General features: G+C 35.6%; 1 protein-coding gene across 1 annotated transcript; it reads left to right on the top strand.

Annotated features, from left to right (window-relative positions):
- Positions 1-1852: 1852 nt before the first annotated feature.
- LOC126978685 (UDP-glycosyltransferase UGT5-like) lies at positions 1853-6502 on the top strand. Its single transcript, XM_050827689.1, has 4 exons — positions 1853-2988; positions 3221-3443; positions 5204-5423; positions 6240-6502. Exons 1-4 carry the CDS (start codon positions 2107-2109, stop codon positions 6499-6501), a joined length of 1587 nt encoding a protein of 528 aa, XP_050683646.1. The 5' UTR covers positions 1853-2106; the 3' UTR covers position 6502.
- The last annotated feature ends 19095 nt before the right edge of the window (positions 6503-25597 follow it).

Below are 25597 nucleotides of genomic sequence, written 5' to 3'. Positions count from 1 at the left end.
AAAATACATGTTGAAACATATAATAACGTCTTCAAAGCTATCAATATGTAGCACATACTAATAATAGTATTTTATTAATATTAAAGGTTTGCATAAGGGGTGTATTAAATTAAATTTTAGTTATTTTATACTTTTCTTTTATTTTTTACTTTTTAGTGTCAGTTAGTAATAATGATATTAAATCAACCTGAATGAAAACTCCTAAAAAACAAAAAATTTCATAACAAATGTTCATAAAATGAAAAACTATGTAAAATTTTTAAGGGCCCAAATGGCATCTATTCCGCATCGAATTAAATAAGAATTACGTAAGTCGGATCATAAATCTCAAAAAATACCGATCGAATTGAGAACCTCATCCTTTTTGAAGTCGGCTAGTAACGGAATCACTCGGAAATACCTATGTTCTATTTATTGTTTTTTTTTTTTTCTGTTAACTTTTGACAACGAACAACGAACGATACTTCGTTCTGTTAAAGGTCCGGGCAGCTAGTGTGCTATAAGTTGTTTATATAAATCATTGAAATAATTATAGAATTGTGTTAAAATTTACAACGTATCATTGCTTTAAATTATACCTCTTATATTTTTGTACGTTTAATCTTTCGTCGAGTGTTATTAAAATTATGAGCAAGGATATTTTAAAGTCTAGAAATTATGCAAATTACAATGGATCGTGCTCATTCGCATATCATCTGCATAAACTTAGTCACGAGTAGCTGTGTCTACGTCTACTTAATGAAACTGGACCATGCTTACCGGTTTTACTTTGTAGCTAGTAAGTCCAAATTGTCTCGTATACCTTATTGAAATATGTATAAAAATAACAAGATCAAGGCTTCCGCTTATTTTAAGATCCAGGCAATTTGGGTCCGTATATCGTACCAATAATAACAGTTTCATCACTTTAACCTTTTTTTCGTAACGATATACACTGGCCTTCAAAAGTAAGTATCACACTTTTAAAATTGGGATAACGTTTTAAGTTCACAAGATATACTTTCGAAATAAAAAGAACTCGAAAGAGAATTTAATTTTGTACATAAAAACTTTATAGTCGGTAACCTTCTTTTAAGAATTGGCTGAAAAAAAACTACAAAAACAAAACCATTCCTTTTTCAAAGTGGACGTTTCCGAATTACAGTTTTACCATTCGCATTTTTCTTTCTGTTTTAAATTTTTTTCAAGATCGATGGGTCTTGTTTTAAAAATTTATGCTAAAAAGCACATAACATGGTATTGCCTCCTCGAGCGTACCAAGGCAGCATTCTCGCGTTGGATAGCTAGGTTGTATTATCACCGTGATGGCAAGCGCCCTGATGAAATGACTCTGGTGGCTTGGGCACGGGGAAGGGCTCTGCTGTGGGACGCGACTTGCGTCGACACACTTCTGGCTCCTTCTTATGCCCAAGTTACGTCAGTTGATATTGGGGCTGCTACTTCGACTGCCGAAGACAGCAAGCGTCGCAACTATGTCGGTCTCAGTGAGTCTCACATCTTTGTGCCTTTTGTTGTAGAGACACGTCGCCCGTGGGGCACAGAGACGCAGAGGATGCACAAAGAACTATATTCGCGCCTCAATAAGGCTACTGGAAACCGAAGCACTGGCTGGCTACTTATTTTTCGAATTCCACGTTCCTTCCGTTTAAAATTCACCCAGCGAAGCGGGCAGGAACGGCTAGTTATATAATAGGGATAGTCAATAAAATCGCGGGCAAAAGTTAGTGTTAAAATATGTTGCAGCTATGCAGCTATTGTACTTTTGAAATTATTTGTTCAAGTGTTAACAGAATATAATATGCATAAACAAGTCTTGGTAATATCTCCACATTTATTCTGTGCCGTGGTTATATTCACTGGTATTTAAAATGTTGTTAACTTATACTATAAGTAAATGTAATATTTAATATTTTAAAAGTATTAATCATGTTTTACTTCTGTATACAGTTCAGTGTCAGATATACTATATTTTAATTTTAATCATAGAACTTATGAAATCTTGTCATATAACTATCATCAAAAAAAAAGTAATAAGAAAATTTGTACTTGCTACAAAATTGTTAATGTTGCATGGCATTCTAATTAGTCTCACAATAGATATTGTAGATGATATCACAGCTATATAAAACCAATATTATTTCAAAAAGAATGCGAGTAAAAATGCTTAAAACATTTTTCATGTTATTATTAATGGTTACAACGAAAGTAAATACTTCGAGAATATTGGCAGTTTTTCCAACCGCTTCTATTAGCCATCAAATTGTTTTTCGGCCATTGACACAAGAATTGGCACATCGTGGTCATGAAGTAACAGTTATCACTGCTGATCCAGTATTTTCACCTGGAAAATGTCCCGAAAATCTAAGAGAAATTGATGTACATAATATATCATATGGCGTTTATACAGAAAATACTGTGGATAAAAGTTATGCCAGAAGTGATATTATTATAGACCAGATCAACCATATCAATGGTTTGCTTACTGAAATAATACAAACGCAATTAACTACAAAGGAAATAAACGATTTTATTACTGATAATAAAAACGTAAAATTTGATTTGTTATTATTAGAAATGTGTGCAAGAGCATCTCTGATATACTCACATCTATTTGATGCACCGGTAATACAATTTAGTTCATTTGGATTGTGGATTGATACTGATAAAACCATAGGAGCACCCACACATCCTCTACTTTATCCAAATTTCTTGCATCAGAAATTATATGATTTATCTTTTTGGGAAAAAGTGTATGAAATATACAAAGATTGGGTTATGAAATATAATTCATTTATATTGGAATCAGTAGAAGTAAGAGATTTCCTTCCTTTATTCGCCCCCCAGACTACAAATTATGACATTTTGAGGAAGAATGTCCATATGCTATCAATTAATTCTCATCCTATTTGGTACGATAACCAACCGCTACCGTTAAACTTAGTTTCGATGTGGGGAATACATAACAAAACTCAGAAGGATCTTCCTCAGGTAATCGAATTGCATGACATTTATTCGTTTTTTTTTTTAATTATTTCTTTAATTCCTAAGTCTGTTGGAAATTTAATGAAGCAAAGACTTTATTTCATCAATGTATCAAATGCATGTAATAACATGCCTTTCCTTTATTATTATAATTATCACACGTGTAATAGGTGACGTACACGAAGTTGTTGAATGAATAATAATTTAAGTTATTAAATACTACTGTTTTATTATATAGGAGCTGAAAACGTATTTGGATTCAAGCAAACGAGGAGTAATTTACTTAAGTTTCGGAACAAATGTAAAATGGTCGCAGTTGCCACAAGAAAAGTTTGAAATTTTTAAGGAAGTATTATCAAATTTACAGTACGATGTCTTATGGAAATGGGACAACGATAAATTTCCTATTTTATCAGGAAATATAAAGATGTCGAAATGGTTTCCACAAACAGATATTCTGAGTAAGTACGTCTTTAGGAATTTCTTTATCTCTGGTGACGGCCATGATCTTTTTTCCATCGCCAAGTCGGGTCGAGCTTAAGGTTTATAGAACTTACTTATGCATCAAAGGCATAGTTATTGCAACGACGTCGTCTGCGTTGACACTTTAGAGCAGCAAAAATACCAACCCTGCATCTATTTAGTAATTTTAGCATTTTGCTTGGACATATATTTAGAGAAACGGATAAATTTTATAAATAACATTTTGCCTTCTAAAGTAAATTAAATCAAAGTTAGTTTTTATTATTGGGGTTTTTATTAAGATATATGTATTTTCTTATTTAGGCGTCTGTATTGTTTGTAGAACACACAACATGAGATAGATCTTTTATTTATTTGATCTTGATGATGATATTTCAATACAATTTCAGTACTCGTACTCACGGCAGAACTGCGGAGATGGCGAGAAGGTGACAAATTGACTTTTGAAACTAATAGTACATCAATCTGTCCACACGTCGTCTAATTCGTTACTGTCTTTGATTTCCTATTTCACGACACACACTACTAAGGACGTCCATACATTCGAGAATTTTTGTTGTATTTGGCCGGCAGAGGAAGACCACAGATGATTTTTTAATTTCAATAGTTTCTCTAACAAGCCGTTGGATGTATTGGCGTTCAGCAGAAATCACCCGTGGGTAATGCAACTCGATCCAGTGGTTCATACTAGCTTTCAGCAAGTGTTCGATTATCGCGGATTTCTTACTATCGTTACTTTTGCCTGCGCTGATGTGTTCCTTAATCCGTTGAGCTTCCGAAACTACAGTCGACTTTATAGACCCGGGACATTTTAATACTGTCTATTCGCGAACGTAAATTTTATTTCAAATTGCCACCTCGGTATCCTACCTATTCTATCAGTGACCCCTTTCACGTCCATACGTTCTACAATTTGCCGTTGCAGTGCACATGTTTAAACCGTTGTTAAAGCCGTTTTGTGTCCGTCTTGATAGAGTACTCTCTTAAGTGCTTTAGTTGCTGCTGACTCATATCTATACATCACTTTTCGGTGTCCAAAATTATATTTTAGTATTATTAAGCCCACCTTGATGAAGTATTCACTTCTGTTACGTGGTCTGTGTCTTCCGTAGTTGTCGTAAAGGTTAAATCTGTAGTCTTGCCTCTAATTCGCCAGTAATAATAAACTCAAGTATGATTTACAAAACCCTGCCATGTATTCATATTAGAAGGCATAATATAAATATATAAGACAGAATACAAGTAACAAACAAACTAATTTGTTTCGAAATTTAAAATAATTGATAGGAAATATTTCATTTAAGAGCTAGCAACGTTTTCGGTAGAAATTTCGGGTAGGCCAATTTGCCTGACAGTTATTGGATTGTTAAGCCTCCAGCTATCTTCTCTTTCAAATAGGTCTGATTTGAAAGAGAAGATAGCTCGCATAACGACCGGTCATTCATGTTTTCCCGACATTGCTAGCTCTCATACCAGTTTGTGAGGTACAGGCTGTGGTACATTTCATATCTGAAACATTTTTTCTCGATAAAGTTATAATTTTCCAAAAAGAGATTGAAAAAAAATTTATATAAATTTGAATTTGTCTTCTTGCCTAATCCATTCCAAATTATTCTCTCTTTGCTTGCAAACCAAGCGAAAAATTGATTAATTGAAAATTTGACGTTCTCGAATTCCAATACAAATCAATAATTAAATAACCTTTTAATTAATTTTTATGTGATATATTTCGTTCTAGGACACCCAAACGTCAAACTGTTTATATCACAAGGTGGTCTTCAATCTATAGAAGAGGCAGTACATGCTGGTGTTCCTCTAATCGGTATACCAATGTTTATCGACCAATGGTATAATGTGGAGAAAATTCGTCACCACAAAATTGGCATAAGGCTAGAAATGGACACTTTGGATAAAGAAAAACTTAATGATTCAATACATACTGTCTTGAATGGTGCTAGGTATAAATTGATTTTCTGTATTTATTTCCTCTTATACGTCAGCTAATGGTTAGACTTTTCATAATTTGCAATCTTATCAATTATCTCAGCTTAATTTACAATTTCATGATTTACTATATAATTCTTTGATTCTACTATTAAAATCCCATTCAAAGTCGTTGTAGTCGTCTCATAGATTTTCAGAAACTAGGACAAAAATATTAAAAAACTTAACGAATATTCATTATAGTCATCAACTAAATATACGTAAAAATACTACTTTAATTAATAATATACACTGCAATTTTATTTTTAATTCAAGATTTCAGATTCGGAACTTGCCACTTATCTTTATATATATAATTCTTGTGTGCGTGTGTATGTCACTGAACTCCTCCTAGACGGCTAGACCGATTTTATTGAAACTTTCTGTGTGTCTTCAGGTGGATTCGAGAATGGTTTAGATTCACAATTGAACTACCTCCTGAACGGCTGGACCGATTTTGATGAGATTTTTGTGTGTTCCAGTGAATTTGAGATTGATATCTGTATTCGGGTGGATTCAAAAATGGTTTAGATTCCCAATTAAACTACCTCCTAAACGGCTGGACCGATTTTGATGACTTTTTGTTTGTTTCAGTGAATTTGAGATTGGTTTAGATTCTCAATTACGTCCATATAATATAATTCTCCTGCTCATGTGTATGTTAGTGAACTCCTCCTAACGGCTGGACAGATTTTTCAAATTTAAGACGTGTGTACAGGACAACGTCTGTTGGGTCCACTAGTATATATATATAAAGTAAAGCACTTATTATCATTGTGTTTATTTCTCAGATTTAAGAATAATATTTTACGATTTCGGTCTTTGCTGTCTGACCAACGTCATAGTGGCCTGGATCAAGCTGTTTGGTGGACTGAGTATGTTTTACATCACGGAGGAGCGAAACATCTTCAAGCACCTTCAGCACATATGTCTTGGGTTGAGTATTATGATGTTCAACTTATATCTACATTAATAGGTGTTTTTGTTTCTTCAATTGTTATTTTTTATTGTTTTGTTGTAAAAATATTCATTTTAAATAAATTACTTAAGTGATGACTTGTGTTTTTTCTCTACAATAACGCAAAATAACCTTCTTGAAACAGCTAGATAGTATATACTGGTTTTATACGAGCTCCGTTTGCAAGTTATCTTTTGTGAATTAAATTTGTTATGATTTTATAATTCTTATTAACATCCTTTAAAAAAATTATATTGTTTATAATCATAGTTTAAGTTATTTACAAAGTACCGTTAGTCATTTTCTTAAGGTCTTAAACGGTCTAATAGCAAAGAGCCTCGACATTATTTCGAGTAGCTCTAGCGACTCCATATAGGGAACTTTCTACACCATGGTTACGTGGGATAATAGAATAATTATGCATAACTCTTCTTCGATCTATATATTACTAAGTTGTATATAGCTACAAGCGACCAAACTAGTTCCAACTCAATTCATTAGCTATTCTAACTCTGATTATTTATTTTGCCGTAATCTAAATTTCAGATGTTAAATTATTTTTCCTATTAAGTTGCGCAAAGTTCGATTTTGCGCATGGACTTGCGTTTTCGAAGTACCACTTTCCCACACGTTGACATGAGCGTGCGGGAATGTGTTGAGAAAATAATTGAAAATAATTTTAGTGGTTGAACTTTGCGCAACTTAATAGGAAAAATAGTATACGATACTCGTACTCACGTAGGTCATCCTGCCGACGACCTACTTTGCGCACTTATATCGTAATGTACTATTTAACTTAACACTTTTCTCCTTAGTCGTGTTTCAACTGTCGCTGTCAGAATCGGGTTTTAAATTTAATATACGTAATCTGAATGAATGACTGTATTACATTGCTGCGTATTTACTAATAATATAATAAGCAACTGGAGTCAATACGGCAATGTATACACATAACAGTCGAAGCTTTTTATGGTGCAATTTGAGGAACGTTCCATAGTTCTCCTTTGTTTTTATACGACGTGGTTTGTATAAAACGTATAAAGTTTCTTTTCCATAGAAAATATGGTTTTTGCATTCCCGACTCGTGGTCACACCAGTTTGTAACACCTCCTTTTTTTTTCACACACATTTATATCTTAACATTAGTGTTGTGATAACTACAATTTGTAAAAAAAAAACAAATATATATAACGTTCTTACATAATATAGATATTTTAATAATTAACGCAGCATTTCCATAAAATTGCCTAAATATATATTATATTATTATAAAGTTTCATTTGCATAGAAATGACGAAGTTATCTTTTTCAATCTGTCTCTTTTTACTTGGCCTCTTGTCAATATCAGTTTCTACGTCTTCTTTTACACTTAATAATTTATTTACTGATAATATTTATATTTTTATTAATTGAAGTGTGGCACCTTTGGCAAACATTATTAGTTATATGTTTTTCTTCATAATATATGTTCTATTCTGTCATAACAACTTTATTTTTGAGCTATATACGAAGCACCCAAATCATTAGCTTAATTTTTTATAAAATCCCATCTTTGAGCGATAAATTCTGGAGGAACTAGAGATAGCGAAGTGCATAAACCAACAACTCGGCAGTGCAACTCACTATTAAGCCAATTGATTTTGCTTTCCGCCACAAACTATTACAGAAACGATAGCACCGTTATTTATTACCACACCAGAGAATATATTTTCTAAAGCTAATGCCAATCTCAAGTTCTGAGTGGAAACTTAGAGTGGGACACCAAGTGGGAAAAATAGTTTTGATGATGTAAAAAAACGTTATATTTGATACTTCATTTTTATTACTTACTAGCTGACCCGACAAACGTTGTTCTGTATATATAATAATATATATATATAAAAATGAATTGCTGTTCGTTACTCTCGCTAAAACTCGAGAACGGCTTGACCGATTTGGCTAATTTTGGTCTTGAATTTTTTGTGGAAGTCCAGAGAAGGTTTAAAAGGTGAATAAATAGGAAAATGCTGCTAAATTAAATAAAAACAACAAATTTGTTTTTCCTTTGATGTGTCCATACATAATTTCTATGAGAGAATTTATTGACGCACGGTTTGACAGTTCTGCTGTGAAACAATTTCATTACGACAGCAGGGTGCATATTTTACGAAGTAATTTTTGATGTTATGATATTTTATTGACTAAATCATATAAAAACATTATATTATTTATTATGTACAGAACAACGTCTGTCGGGTCAGCTTATATATACAATAAATAAAATACTGTTTTTTATGAATTTGTCCATAATATTTAATAACATCAAGGATTATTTCGTAAAATATGCTCCCTTTTGTTATAATGAAATTGTTTTACAGCAGAAATTTAATTTGTGACAAAACTTATGATTGATCAATCTATATATTATAGTTGGTAGTCAATTGTCAAATATTATGGTTGCGTTTAGAAATGTTATTTGTGACAAAACTTAAAATTTATCAATTAAAATAAAAATAATCTTATAGATAGGTAACAACTGTAGTTAATCTTACAAATATTGTGAGCTAAAATTAAGTTTATTTTTTACCTCCTGAGAAAGTTCGAAAGATACAAAGATTCTAATTAGTTATTCATTTTAAACTATTCTTTCAATTTGATTTCGGAACGACGGGGGACACATCAAAGGAAAAACAAAATGACACAATTGAAGTTTTTTTTTCATTCCGAGCATTTTCAGATCTATTCACCTTTTAAACCTTCTCTGGACTTTCACAAATAATTCAAGACCGAACTTAGCCGCATCGGTCCAGCCGTTGTCGAGTTTTAGCGAGACTAACGAACAGCAATTCATTTTTATATATATAGATGAGAACATGAATCAAGTGCGCTTGAGTGTTGGATGTGGTTCCGTCATCACCATAGTAGGTTAATATTAAAGTGAAAGGAGGTGGGACACTCTTGAAAGTAGCATTGCAGAAATACTCCTCTATAGTTCCCATTTTTGTTACAGTACATATCACTTTAAAGATCATCTAAAATAACCTAGAAGTTCGTAATTTTGTATATTAATATTAGATGTAAGTCCTACAAAATAGTATTATTATAACCTAATTTAAGTTCTGCGGATTTTGTGATGTTTTAAATAAATAATTAAATTATGAGTGCTTAACAAGGGATATGTGGACGAAATGGTCGAAAGCGAAAAGTTTGGCTTCGGAATTTTGTTGGACCGCTCTCAACAATTTTTTATGTTTTAAAGTGATAACGATCACTTCTGGGATTTTTTTTTGTTTTTTTTATGGAATAGGAGGACTAACGAGCGTACGGGTCACCTGTTGTTAAGTGATCACCGCCGCCCATACTCTCTTGCAACACCAGAGGAATCACAGGAGCGTTGCCGGCCTTAAAGGAAGGTGTACGCGCTTTTTTTGAAGGTACCCATGTCGTATCGTCCCGGAAACACCGCACAAGGAAGTTCATTCCACAGCTTTGTAGTACGTGGAAGAAAGCTCCTTGTAAACCGCACTGTGGAGGACCGCCACACATCCAGATGGTGAGGATGATATCCTAACTTGTGGCGTGTCGTGCGAAGGTGGAATTCGGCGGCAGAAATTAGGTAAAACAGCTCTTCGGAACACTCCCCGTGATAAATGCGGTAGAAGACACACAATGAAGCGACGTCTCTAAGCAACGCCAAGTGATCCAGCCGTTCACAGAGTACTGGGTACCCGACAATTCGCGCTGCTCTGCGTTGCACGCGGTCAAATGGATCGAGCTGATACTGGGGTGCGCCAGACCAGAGATGACAGCAATACTCCATGTGTGGCTGGACCAGCGCTTTGTACAGCGCTAGAATGTGGGCCGGCTTGAAGTATTGCCGTGCTCTATTAATGACGCCCAGTTTCTTTGAAGCCAATTTGGCTTTGCCCTCCAGATGGCCACGGAATTGGCAATCGATCGAGATTTCAAGACCCAGTATTCCGATACTAGGCGAGGCTTTTAGGGAAGTGTTGTCGAAGAGCGGTGATGCGACAAATGGGGTTTTTTTAGTGGTAAACGCGCAAACTTGAGTCTTCTGGGGGTTAAATTGGACAAGGTTCAATTTACCCCATTCCGCGACCTTCTCAAGAGAGGACTCGATAGAAGACACAAGTTTCTCCCGGCACTGGTCGACGGTTTCCCGAGAGAGACGTGCATGGCCCGTGTATACGGCATCACCAGTGCTGTCATCTGCATAGCAATGAACGTTGGAGGTGTCCAACATATCATTGATATACAGAAGAAACAGCGTAGGAGATAGCACACAGCCTTGGGGCACTCGAGCATTCACGGGCTTCGGGTTCGAGCAATGTCCGTCGACAACGACCTGTATGCTGCGCCCAGTGAGGAAGCTGGAGGTCCACTTGCACAAGCTCTCGGGAAGCCCAAATGATGGAAGTTCGATCAAAGGCCTTCGCTATATCCAGGCTAACTGCCAGGCCTTCCCCCTTGCTTTCAATAGCCGCAGCCCATCTATGTGTTAGGTATACCAGAAGATCACCTGCCGACCGACCATGGCGAAACCCGTATTGTCGGTCGTTGATCAACTGGTGACCATCTAGGTATACCAAGAGCTGACGGCTAATTATGCTCTCCATGATTTTGGAGAGCAGGGAGGTAATAGCAATAGGCCTGTAGTTGCCGGATCCGAACTGTCTCCTTTTTTTTGGATCGGATGGACAAGGGCTGACTTCCATGAGTCAGGGACTACGCCTTTGGAATAAGAGTGCCGGAATAAACGCGTTAGCACCGGCGTCAACTCAGGGGCACACGTTCTAAGCACGATTGGAGAAATGCCATCCGGCCCGCTCGACTTCCTGACGTCCAACGAAAACAGAGCTCGCCTAACAGTTTTTCTGTCTGAACTGTACTTCAGGCATAGAGCTCTGACACCGCGGGATGGTCCGCGGTGTTTCTCCGTTGTCGTCAAGAGTCGAGTTGGAGGCGAAAAGAGCGCACAGGAGATCGGCTTTCTCTTTTGGCGTATGGGCCAGGGTGTCATTCCTCATGTGCAACGGCGGCATGGACGGCTGGCTCAAGTTACCAAGAGCAGCTTTCGACAACGACCAGTACTTGCGTGTTCCGGTCGGGTAACTGGAAAGCTGCTCGCCGATTTTGACGACGTGTTTTGACTTTATACGGGCGATTTGCCGCTTAAAAAAATCTGGAAGCACGGTTGTATTTCCTCTTTAGAACTATGCAGTTCGGATCCTTTGTGCCCAGCGCCGCAACCCAAGTTCGATACGCCTGTTTTTTGCAGTCAGATGCTACTTTAACTGACGCATCGAACCAGGGCTGTGATCTGCCACCGATCGGTACTACAGAGCTTGGTATAAAAATATCCATGCTCTGTAGTATCACATCGGCTACTGCAACGGCGCAGGCACTAGGATCATCCGAAGGGACGAAAACCCTGCCCCAAGGGTAGGATGCAAAAAAGAAACGCATCCTATCCCAATTTGCTGACTTGTAGTACCAAACGCGGCGGTTCGCTGGTGGTCTGCGACGTTGGGGAATGGCCTCCAGTCCTCGACACTAACCTATGAGAAACATAGCGGCACTAGGCCGCTACTTCACGCCGGTATTCTGTGCGAGTGTGGTAAATAACCCGGACGAGTCTGGCCCGATTGTGCTGACGTCATAAGACAGCAGCGTGACTCTCCCACTTCTTTATTATTACACAAATAAATTGAAAACAAAATTTTATGAATGATGCGGGACTTGAACCCGCGACCTCCCGCGTTCCGTGCGAGCGCTCTTTCCAACTGAGGCAACCGTTCGAGTAATGTATCGTTGATGAAACCTTATATGCTTTGTTCAACTCTCAGGTTGTAGACCGCTCTGATCTAAGCCCTTTTTTTATTACAAGAAGGGACTAGACGAGCAGGACGTTGAGCTGATGATAATTCATAAGCCCTGCCCATTACAATGCAGTGCAGCTCAGGCTTCATGAAAAATCCAAAAATTCTGAGCGGCACCACAATTGCGCCGTTGTTTTAAATTGAACATGTCCGTTTGAGACTTCTGATCTTCAGACTAACCATTCCAGTCAATTTATATGTATTACTCTTTTGTTAGCGAATAATCCATTAATAACTTCAATAGCTGTGTGTTACAAAAGCGGCGAATTGAACTTGTATGTCGAGTTAGTGGTGCGGAAACAGATAGCCCAGATTTACGATATTGCCACGATAGATAGAGCTATTAACCATCGTTGGAATAAACTTGTTTCATTGACGTACAATAAGCAAATAGATTCACAATCAAGCTCCAAATTGTCCATAGCAAAACTCTGCCTACGCGTCTATTAGGCAGAGTTTTTGTTTACTTATGCTTTGTAGTATCTATCTGTCGCGGGTTCGAATCCCGGTAGGTACAAGCATTTATATGATGAATATGGATGTTTGTTTCCGAGTCATGGATGTTTAAATGTATTTATGTATTTTTAAGTAAGTTTATTGTATTAAATATATCATTGTCTTGTAACCCATAACACAGGCTATATATGATTAACTTGGGGCAAGATAATTTGTGTAAAAAGTGTGTCAATATTATTATTATTATTATATTGAGTATTGTATTTCAAGTGGTCCAATAAATTAATTAAAAAATTATATAGGTAACTAACTTGACTTTTTTAGTAATGACATTTTGACAGTTACATTTTAATTGCTAAAACAAAATACATCGCCCATGAAATGTGTCTCTTACGCACATTTCGCACCATAACCAATGAGCTCATATGTTATACAATAGACCTTAAACGCAAAAACAAGGTGTTCAGTAAAAAACTGTCCAAATAACAGGATATCCAAACTTAAAAAGGATGAATGTCGTATTTCAGTAACATAATTGTCTTTTCATAAAAAAAAATCACCTTTCTGTACTTGTTCTGCTTCGTAATAAAATAACTGCAATAGTATTTGAAATAGATATTTATAATACGACCTGTATAGCCAAGTGGTTAGCGATCCTACCTACTAAGCTAGAGGTCCCGGGTTCGAATCCCGGTAGGTGCTAGCATTTATATGATGAATATGGATGTATGTTTCCGAGTCATGGATGTTTTAATGTATTTATGTATGTTTATAAGAATTTATGTATGTTTAAGTAAGTATATTGTATTAAATATATCATTGTCTTGTAAGCCATAACACAGGCTATATATGCTTAACTTGGGGCAAGATAATTTGTGTAAAAAGTGTGTCAATATTATTATTATTAATAACAAGGTGTTCATTAAAAAACTGTGTAAATAACAGGATATCCAAACTTAGAAAGGATTAGTGTCGTTATTCAGGTAAGTGCCCTTTTAAATTAAGAAAATTGTGTTACTATAGTATAGTAACTAATAGTCTTTTCATAAAAAAAATTCACCTTTTTGTACTTCATAATAAAATAACAGTAATAGTATTTATTGAAGTAGGCGTTACTTTGCGGAAATTCATAATTATACAAATGATTTAAGTTTTCTTTAGTGTTAATTCCGCCAATATTTGTTTTTAAACAATTCGACACGTGTTTCGCCTCTACACGAGGCATCCTCAGGACGTGTTTTCTCGCCAAAATCGAAGCACGTGGCGAATTGTTTAAAAAACAAATATTCGCGGATTTAACACTAAAGAAAACTTAATTCATTTGTATATAGTAATAGTATTTGAAATAGATATTTATAATGTGGAGCAATCTTTTATAAAGAGCTAAATTTTGTATGTACTTAATATAAAGTAGATAATAGTTGAATCATTTACTCAAGTTGTAGTTAGACACTCTATATCATGCTGTTATATCACCTTTTTAAGGAAAATGGTATCTGGAAAGGGCTTGAAACGTCGGGTTAACTCAAATAAAAATGTAACTTTAACGCAAAAATTTAATGTTAAATTTAATCCTTTAATAGTGTTTTATTTAAATACTAAGTACATCAAACGATTAAGGAAAAGAAGTCACACTTCATTCAATTGTTGATATAAAAATCATTATGAATTAACTTAATTTGCTAACTAGATACCGCAGGCGTAGTCGCAAAGTGCGGCAATACTACACCCAAGTGGGCCTACTCGAGCCAGTCTCGAACAATGTGTGACATTGACGTGCCACATGTTCTGTTAAATTTTGCTAGTAATTGAAACTAAAATTCCGGGTTGCGTAATAAAACTTTTTAAAAATAATACTACAAGAAATAAGAAAGTCACATATCATCAGTATGCCACACTCAGTATGCTCTTGAATATCAGTATGCCACACAAGCATCTAATAGTTGTCGTAATAAAAAGATATTGTTCTTGGGTAGTGCGGTTAGCGGTATCTATTTGGAGCGCAGTGGAAACCAATCCTTAATCTAAGCAGTGATTATACACATTTCGGTAGATTTGTTATTTTATTTAATTTGGGCGTAAAAATTCAGTATAGTTTTGCAATATCCGAAAATTAATAAATGCTTATTGATACTTTAAATCAAATCAAATTAAATCAAAATCAGTTTATTCACGTAGGTCACGGAAATGACACATATGAATGTCAAACTGTCAAACAAATCAAATGTCAAAACATATCAGCTGTTTTAAACTGTTGCGGTTTACAACCCACTATCCAATGATAATAATTTTGTAATAAATAGTAATTTTGATTTGATTTGACTGTATATTGTAACAGAAGTTGTGTGTCTTGAAGCTAAAGCGTGGCTAAAGTGCTATATAATAAAAAACAGGAGAGCTTATTCTAATATTTCACATCTAATTAAAAAAACATTGATATATCGTATCCTATTGTACGTTTCTACAGCACCCTTTGCGTGCATATCCAACTCGCAATCTACACTTACAAATGGAGATCTGGTGATTTCCTGCGGTTTTTTTATGACAGTAAGGGACGAGACGAGCAGAACGTTCAGCTGATGGGAATTGATACGCCCTGCCCATTACAATGCAGTGTCGCTCAGGATTAATGAGAAACCCAAAAATTCTGAGCGGCACTACGCACGGCACTCGTTACCTTGAGACATACGATGCTGTATCTTAGCTGCCCATTAATTTCACTAGCTACGGCGCCTATTAGACCGAAACACAATAATGCTTACACAATATGCTTTACGGCAGCTACAGGCGCCGTTTTGGTACCCATATATATAGCCGGCATCACCGGCATCGTCTAGCCGGCATCGTGTGCAATGGAACCTCCCACTGGTAATACTGTGAAAACTACTGAACCGATCGGAATAATACTTTTACCATTTTTGGTATAAGATAGGTAATTACATATAGGTTTTGGTATATGATGTGTTGACTTATCCGGAACTTTTATTTTTTTGATTTACCAATATATTCGCAATACAAATAATACAGTCAGTGACATTTCATTTCATAATATGACAATTCATACAATGTACGGGGGATTTAATTAATATGTCAAAACTACGTTTGCCGGGTCAGCAGTATTCCTTATAATCGAGTTTATCATATTATGTTGGACATTCACAAAAACCGACTGTTAATATACTTATACGAAGTTACCCGTAAGAATAAGTAGAAAAAATCACGATGAATTTAAAATTAACCAATAAATAAGCAGTCTGCCCATCTAAAGCTACAGCATCTCAACCGTTCACTACTTACGCGTCCAAACATTTTAACAATTCTTAATTGTCCAGTTTGAGAAGTTTACAAATAGGATAAATTCTAAAATTATCAACATGTCAAAAGAGGAATGGAGCGAATATCCCGAAAATTAAAAAATCCATGAAATAGCTCGACGGATAGATGGCTGACAGTGGGGCAGTAAAGTCCTCGAAAGACGACCACTTATCGTAGGACGTAGTAGGTACGAAAGCGTAGGTCAATATCGTCGGAATAGGTTGGATGAGGACAGCGCAGGATTGATCGTCGTGGAGATCTTAGGGTCTTTGTCCAGTAGTTTACGTCTTCCAGCTGTTATCATGAAAAATACATTTAAAATACATATTTGTTAAGTTATTTTTTTTGTTTTGTTTTTGTTTTTTGTACATGAACATAATTTTTTGTTATTGGTTGAGTTCTCGTGGCAGGCTTCGTCATGCTCGCTTAAATGTCACTGCTTGTGGCGATTACATGGGACGGGTCGTCTTCGACGGCCTTCCCTAAAATATGGCCGAGGGAGGCGATATGGCTGGCTCATGCGTCATGCTCGTGAACGGGCACTACTTGTGGTGGCAGGATGATCCTGTTACCAGAAACTCTCCTTCAGATTCTCAAAAATAAAGTTATTATATTTTTTTATAACCGCAAATGAAATGCTTTTAAAATACCTTTATTTATTTACGGTGGGTGTGGATGATGCAACTACTGTACTCAATAGGTAATTTTTACTTTTTTGACTTACTCGTGTAAGGCATTGACTATTTGACGATTGAGTGTTTTTGTGGTATCACTTTATACTGTATATATGTTGATTTAAAAGATTGGCAATGAGTTTCTTGCCACTTCTTCTCATTAAAGCTCAAGCTATTAAGAAGTGGCGGTAAATTTAAAAAGAAAATATTTTTTTTGTTTCATTTCCGTGATCGACATGAATAAAGTGATTTTGATTTGATTGAATATTCTTTGACTTCGAAGATTCTTTTTTCAAAATTTGTTACACAAATATTAAGATAAAGTTTTACGGGAGAAATTCCATACTTATTAATCTATTATATAGCAAAGAAAAAATATATATTATTCAAGTGTAAACAACTAAACGAATCTTGTATTAATTGCTAAAGTTTTCTGACAGGCGTTAAATTTTGTTGAGTAAGTTGTAAGTAATAATTGCTACCAAAATCTTTCTTGTGGCTCAAAATGCTTTTATCTCGTCTCTAAGATTTTAAAGTTCTCCAATATTTAGTGACGCAATTACAGGCGCCATTGTGATTTCAACGCCTGATGAAAATTTGGCGCATATTACCCCCAAAATAATTGTTATGACACAAATAAAATTTGAAAAACAAAATTTTATGAACGATGCGGTACTCGAACCCACGATCTCCGGCATTCCGTGCCGTTCCTCTAACAAACTGAACTAATTTCTATGAATAAAATTGTTAATATCTTCGAAGACTTACGTTGGCATCTACTGCTTAGCGATGTTGATTGTCGGTGAGAAATAAACAATTTTTTTTGTTAAGAAAATAAGGGACAAGACGATCAGGACGTTCAGCTGATGGTAATTAATCCGCCCTGCCCATTACAATGCAGTGCCGCTCAAGATTATTGATAAACCCAAAAAATTTGAGCGGCACTAAAATTGCGCTTGTCACCGTCAGATATAAGATGTCAAGCCTCATTTTCGCAGTAATTATCAGACCGAAATACAGTAATGCTTACACATTACTGCTTCACGGCAGAAATAGGCGCCGTTGTGGTACCCATAATCTAGCCGGTACCCGGTATTTATATTCCACTGAAATTTGAATCGTAAATTAATTATGATACAAATTAAATTTGTATATTTTGGCTTACATACAAGTGAGAAAGATCACACAAAATAAGTAATTGCTTAAAAAACTTAATGAGAGTTGAACAAAGCATACAAGATTTTATAACGTCACTCGACCGGTTAGCTCAATTGGCAGAGCACTCGCACGAAACGCGAGGGTTCGAGTCCCGCATCGTTCATAAAATTTTGTTATCAAATTTTATTTGTGTATTTTGAAAATTATCAAAATTTAATTTTACTTACATTACTTTTGAGTACGTAGACAATTGTTTGTAGTTAATTGAAAGCATATTAAATATCTTTTGTTTAACATTTGCATAATAATATAATAAATAATAATAATAAAAGCCTTTATTAACAATCTATAAATAAGTGCAGTTACATTTCTAATCTTAAATCTACTATTTTAATTTGATTATATAAAAGTACTTATGTAATAATTTACTATATTAGACACCGGTTTCTAGATTGTTTTGCTTTTCAGCATAGGCCTCCCCAAGTTTTCTACACAAAGATCTATCTCTTGCTGTCCTCATCCAAGTCGCACCTGCCACCTTTAGAATATCATCTTCCCATCGTCGATGCTGTCTTCCTTTATTTCTGGTATTATATCTTGAACACCATTCTGTCACTTCTTTAGTCCATTTCTCAGTCTTACTTCGTATCATGTGTCCAGCCCATTTCCATTGCAGTTGTTTGATATGATATTTTATTTCTATGACATAACATTTGCATAGTTGTACTCAAATCTAGTTATATCAACAGTATACATTGCTTAGTTTGGAACTGGATAACTTGTGTGAATATACTTTTATTGATTATTAGTATATACATCATTAGGAAGCAGCACAGATCGTAAAAAGCCATTTTCAGTTTTTGTCACTAATGTGAAAATGCGTTTGGAGGCGAGAATTATCATTTCAGCAACTACGGTCCATAAAACATGCTTGAGCGTATAAATCAGAGAAAATTATTGCGTGCAGTGATAATATTTCTTTATTCCGCCGACCATCATGTTCGCCGCATTAAAGGGCTTACAGATTTATGAACGTACATAAATTATTTGCTCGGTTTATTGAATACAGTTTTGCTTTTATTGATTCTAAGAAATTATGAGCTTAGCTTTTGTAATGCACGTGATAAATATTGATAAATACTGAATTTTGTTTTCACGAATAAGATAAAATAAAAATCAAAGTTTGTTTGTTTTATGTGCAGTTATTAAAGCTACTATGTGCAGCAGTGTACAGTTATTAAAGCTACTAAAACATCTCCATCATTCTTCTTATTATTCAAACAAAACAAATCTTATAGCTATATTTACAATGCTACGACTACATAAAATTAAAACTATCATTACGTGGAAGCGTACCAAGAATACTGGCAGCATTATCGCGTTGGATAGCAAGGCTTATCCGTTGACCGAAATAGCTGCCAGTTTCTGGGTTTATCCCATAATATATATTCCACCGATTCCAAAAATTACAATAATCGTAACTAGAATTAGATTGTATAAAAATACGCAATTATTTTTATACTTTTTAGTGCATATTATATCTATTGTTTTGGAATAGTGTTTTTGAAGTCGGTTGTTTTATTGTTAAATTTTATTTAATTATTTGATTTTTAGTGAATTTGAAGTACACTAACTGACAATCTGTCTAAATATGTGCAGATATACTAAATTTTCTTTCTCTCACTCTTACCAAACTATCTTTGAAGTATAATATCCTTTCCATTAAAAAAATAATCATCGAAATCGGTTGGCGCGATATTGAGTTATTCGTAAATTTATCATCCAATTTTCTAAGTTTAAGACTTTTATGATTTTTCTCATGGATGCCATTGTCAGATCAGGACCAAATTATCGATGGGGACCACACGAGAAGCATCAAAATTATCAAAATCGGTTCACCCAGTCGAAAGTTTTGAGGTAACAAACATAAAAAAATAAAGACTAATTCAGAACCTCCTCCTTTTTTGAAGTCGGTTAAAAATATGGCAATACAATAATAATACAAGAAAAAGTTAGTAGTCACAATTAGTCACAAAGCACTAGAGTTTTTGGTATCAATTCTACCTTCAAGAAACACAAAAACAAATTTATTTTAGGAATCAATATTCGCAGCTCCATTGTAATATGTAACATCAAAAAAAATATACGTTGAAACTGCACCAAGAAGCCATCCGATTGTTAGACACACAATATGTATGCAATATGCAGATTTTTTTATTTTGTAGTTATGTGTGAAACTTACAGCTGGTTTTCAAATATAAATTATGATATAAATAAAATTATTGATGGGTACTTAAAAGTTTCCACATATTTATTTGTTTTAGCATTTTAATAAATAGAATTTTATGGAAGGCCATTTAAAGTTCAACCTGTGTTGAACAAGTTAACCTGTGTTAGGGAAGACCGCTTTTTCCAACGGATAAGAATGCTAACATATTAAACTTAAACTTAAATACTGAAATAAACAAATCTTAAACATAAATATATAAAACTATTGATAGGATGTAACCTTTAAACTAACTTAACTACAATTATTTAATCTTGAAACGTATTGAAACTTGTTAACGTTCTTTTAAGTTAGGTGCGAGTTGTAGACAATATATTATCTAGATCTATTTAATTTAACAAGTCTTTGTTAATTCTGCAGGATATGGTAATATAGCAATTTATAGTTACACGTCGCCATGGGAGTAAGCAAAAGACTAGGATTCCGAGAATATGGATTTTTTATAATGAGAGATGTTCTAAAGTTCTAAGACCTTATAAGGCTGTATTTGGTTTACATCATATATCATAAAGGTCTCCGTACTAATTCAACATAATCTCCAACCATTAGGTAACTCCTAAGTCCATTCATCATCTGAAATCCAACAAATTAGTCATGTCGTTTAAAAGTTCCCAAGAACAACCCTTCATCTTGTTCTTGGATGGTATTAGCCAAAATGAGTTAAGTTTTTAGTTGCCTAATTAATTCTCTCGCACGCTTACCCTTGTCTCTAAAGCAAGGATTATTTATATTTTAATTATGTTTGCAATTGGATTTAAAGTAATATAATAAATTTATTGAATTAGGCGTTATTTTGCGGAAATACATGCGTGGCGTTATTGGACGAAATCGGCAAATTGACAACGATTGTAAAGGAAAAATGTTTTTCATTTTCATCGCATTCTTGGAAAGCACGCTTGAAGTTATCTAAATAGAGGGATAGAGTCACTGGGTAACGATTTTCCCTGCTGTCAATTATGAAGATGTCATTCTATATATTCACAGCTATATTTGACATTTATATTAACATTTTATTAAGGATTACTGTAAAATAATATTTTTTTCCCACCTCGATGAAAAGCTCACTTTTAGTACGGTACGAGGGAGAGAAGTGGCCCATTCTCTCCCGGCTAGACCACTATTGACTACGTACCAGGGACTACAAGCGAGCTTGTCATCCTGGTGGGAAAAAAAACATATACGCACCACGTGTTCACTTCGCTTTATTGTGTGTCTTCTACCGCATTTATCACGGGGAGTGTTCCGAAGAGCTGTTTAACCTGATTCCTGCCGCCGAATTCCACCTTCGCACGACACGCCACAAGTTAGGATATCATCCTCACCATCTGGATGTGTGGCGGTCCTCCACAATGCGGTTTTCAAGGAGCTTTCTTCCACGTACTACAAAGCTGTGGAATGAACTTCCTTGTGCGGTGTTTCCAGGACGATACGACGTGGGTACCTTCAAACAAAGCGCGTACACCTTCCTTAAAGGCCGGCAACGCTCCTGTGATTCCTCTGGTGTTGCAAGAGATTGTGGGCGGCGGTCATCACTTAACAACAGGTGACCCGTACGCTCGTTTGTCCTCCTATTCCACAAAAAAAATACGTGAGATAAGTAGGACATTGCCACCCGCGGGTTAGAATGACCTACCTTTCTCCCTTGGTGCGTAATATACTATTATCAACAATTTACCTAATTAATTCAGTACACAAACTTCAGTAATTCGTCACATCTACGGTATGATAAAGCACGTTATTCATGCAAATATTTAGTACAGCTCCTCATAAATAATGGCTTTTTGCCAGAGCATCTTACTAATTAGAATTCAGTAAGAGAATAATATGAGAAGAAAACATTCCTTACTGTACATTGGATTCAGGAGGTCTATTACCAAAATTGGAAGCCGAAGTTTCGATCCGAAACGAATGAATGACAAATTTCAAATTGAATCCTACTACCAAAGTACTTCGGATCCGAATAGTGCAGACGGATTTCGTTTCGGAACCATACGACCATAATAATGTCAAAGAACAAGAAAGTAAATGTCAAGTGTAAAGATTAAAAGGAGGTTGATTGTTATTGCTCACAGACTGAGATCCGGATGTGTTCCGATCTTTGAATAAGTTTAAATTTTTGATGAAAATTGCTGACTCACCTCTATGTGAGTTATGTGGAACAATTGAGGAACAATTGAGGAAGTTGAGCACTTGTTAAAGGAATGTGTCCGATTTCAGTCTAGTAGAGACAAAATTGTTGGACTTATGGGTTTGAACAGATTTGAGACGGGCATGTTTGTAAATATACTTGCCCGCCCTGCATCTAAGGATGCCATAAGTCTGTTTGAATCCATAAGTCTTATTGCTTGAACACTATGTATATAACTTGCTTTTGGTTTTATATTTTTTTTTTTTTAGTTTGTTAAGATTTTTGTTTTTCTTTTGTCTTTTTAATGTACTTAGATTATAATGGGGCTGACATGTACATACGTATAAAAGCCCCTAAATCAATGAAGAAAAAAAAATGTCAAGTGATTTTAGGAATAAGGTAAACGAAAGACAAAATGTCTAATCGCGAACTTTCGTATCGAATTTCGGATCCGAAACACTTTCGTAATAGTAAAATGTACGATCCGACGGGCGAAACATCGTATTTCGATTTTGGTGATACAGAACAGTACGGAATCCAAAACTGAATTATTTTTGCTTCAATGCTTCATAAACAGACATTAATGCCTCTCGACGGGCGGGTTAGTAAATTCAAAGTTATTTTCATTTCAAAGCGGTAATTATTAAAACAAAATTGCGAAAGAATTTCAAACTTTAACAAATACAGTTTGTTTAGCAAAAGAAAGGATTCATTATAAAAGTTCCGCCACATTAACTAAATCACGCAAGTCGTAAAATAAAAGTTTCTCTCCTAACTCTGATCCTAGCAGTGAATAGGGTTGTTAATTTGTTTTTATATATTCTAATAAATATTTTGTTTTAACATATTACAATTTATTATAAACACTTTTATATTAGAGGGGTCAAAATGCTAATGCCGATGTTCTTACAGCCACTTCTAAAAACTGCCTGTGTATGGCAAAAAGGATCCTTGTGAGACGCGTTTTGTTTGTGTTGTTTCTGACCGAATATATTTGATATTTCGAAATTTCCCTGTTATACGATTATGGGACCTGTACGGGCGCGTAGATTCGTGGACGGTCTTCCCAATCTATGTCCCGCCAGAGAAGGGATAGAATCTTATTGTAGGCCTATAACAGCTTTGTGCTAAAATGGCGACTTTATATGAGCACACGGGTAATCATAAAAAATAAACCCAAAAATTAAGTTTTGATTTTTTCAAACAAACAAATTATATTAAAAGACAAAATTTTAACCACCCCTACGTAGGCGTTACTTACCTACGAGTCATAAGTCAGTGCCTACGATAGCGCGGGGCAACTATATTGATTACAGGTTGTTCTAAAAATATGACATTATGGAAAATTTATTTATTTAGGTAAAGTATTTTTTTATGATTACAATTAAGTGGATGGTGTAGGCCTCCTTTATCTTATGCCAACTGTTCCGGTCTTTTGATATCGTCGTATCATAATGTAACGCATCTGTGGTCTTCCTCTTGGGCATTTCTCAACCCACAGTCTCTATTCTATCACTGCCTTGCACCACGAGCCATGCTTGCGGGTGACATGGCCAGCCCACTCCCATTTCAATTTCGCAACACTTTTGGTTACATCGCTCACTTTTCTTTGCTCTCTGACCCATTCGTTTGTTTTACGATCTCTCAATGTAACTCCTACCAGCTTTCTCTCAATTGCCCTTTGAGCCACCTGAAGTTTCTGGAGGATCTCCTAAGTAAAAACCCAAGTCTCAGCCCCATACGTAAGCACGGGCAAGATGCACTGGTCGTGAATAGGAGCTTTTTGGTCGGCACTGATTTTCATGTTGAACGCGAATTTGAGTTTGGAGTAAGCTGCCCACGACAGTATTATGCGTCAATCTCGTAAGCCTGATTTTTCTTTCCCATTACGACCTCTGGACCAAGATACACATACCTTTCCACTTTTTTGATGAAAGTGCCATTTAGGCTGATGTTTGCGGTACTATTTAGGATGTTGGTCATGAACTTAGTTTTGTCGAGGTTCATTTCTAAACCACACTCCTCAGATGCTTGATTAAGATCCTGTATGCTATAAGCTATGCTTGAAGGTCGTCCGGGTAGTCCGCAAACAGAACTATGTCATCCGCAAACCGTAGGTTACTCAGTTGCCCTCTATATTAATGCCACGCTCTTTCCAATCCAATTTCTTGAAAATGTCCTCCAGTACTAGAGTGAACAGTTTTGGAGAGAGTGTATCTCCCTGCCTAAGTCCACTCTGAATCTTGATAGGTTGTGTTTCTGGGGGTAAGTTAACATTTACAGTTGCATTGTTGTAAATATTTTTTAAGAGGCTAACCTCATAGCGGTAGCTCTGTAGCGGTGATCAATACGGGCATTCTGAAGGGACTGAACCACTGACCAAGTTTCGATGCTATCAAATGCCTTCTTGTAGTCTATAAATGCACCCACAGTGGTAGTTGATATACAGTGACTTTTTCAATAATTACTCTCATAGTTAATATGTGATCCATAGTGCTAAAACGACATCTGAAACCTGCTTGCTCAACTGGTTGGTAATAGTCAAGTTTCTTAGTCAAACGAATGGTAATAATTTTCGTAAACAATTTATACAGCTGTGATAATAGGCTGATAGGTCGGTAATTGTTAAGGTCTTATTTGTTCCCCTTTTTGAGAAGCAGAATGATCGTTGCGCTTTCTCATTTTTAAAGGGTTTAATGAGGAACTGGAAGACCACGTCCCCACTTTCTTTGACCATTTCTGCGATGATATCATCTTCACCAGGGGCCTTGCCATTTAACATGTTGAATATTGCGGCCCGTATTTCAGCTTTTGTTATCTCCGGTACGTCTTCAGAACCAACGTTTGTTACTTTTCAGGTCGCTTCATTTAGTGATTGAGGATTCCTAGAACTATAAAGTAGCTCATAGTACTCTTCTATCACTTCCATTATTTTATTCTGCTCAGTAACTAGGTTTCCCTCCTTGTCACATAGCTTTGTTATTTGTTGAGTACTGGGTTTCAGAGCCTTCATGAATATTTTTGAACCTCTATGCTTGAATTTAGTGTTTGTGTAAGGATCCTTCGTGAACATGATGGTCGTGATTACTGTCACAATTAGTAATACAATGATTTATTAACTATAACAGGTTGACCTGGTACCACAAGCAGCATCCGTTCACAAGTTAACGTTTGCACCAGCCATCATTCCCTTCGCACATATTTGAAGGAAGGAGAGGACCCGGCACATGACGCCACCGTAAGCATCAAATGAAAAAACCTTATAAAAATGCTTCCTAATTATGTTTTACACGG

This window comes from Leptidea sinapis, chromosome 3, assembly GCF_905404315.1.
Source record: "Leptidea sinapis chromosome 3, ilLepSina1.1, whole genome shotgun sequence".
Taxonomy (NCBI): domain Eukaryota; kingdom Metazoa; phylum Arthropoda; class Insecta; order Lepidoptera; family Pieridae; genus Leptidea; species Leptidea sinapis.
This window is presented reverse-complemented; position numbering and strand designations above follow the sequence as displayed.

Coding starts and splice junctions, on each gene's coding strand:
- LOC126978685 (XM_050827689.1), top strand. CDS start 2,107: ATGATATCACAGCTATATAAAACCAATATTATTTCAAAAAGAATGCGA. Junction 2,989..3,220: donor CTCAGAAGGATCTTCCTCAG/GTAATCGAATTG, acceptor TTTATTATATAG/GAGCTGAAAACGTATTTGGA. Junction 3,444..5,203: donor TCCACAAACAGATATTCTGA/GTAAGTACGTCT, acceptor ATTTCGTTCTAG/GACACCCAAACGTCAAACTG.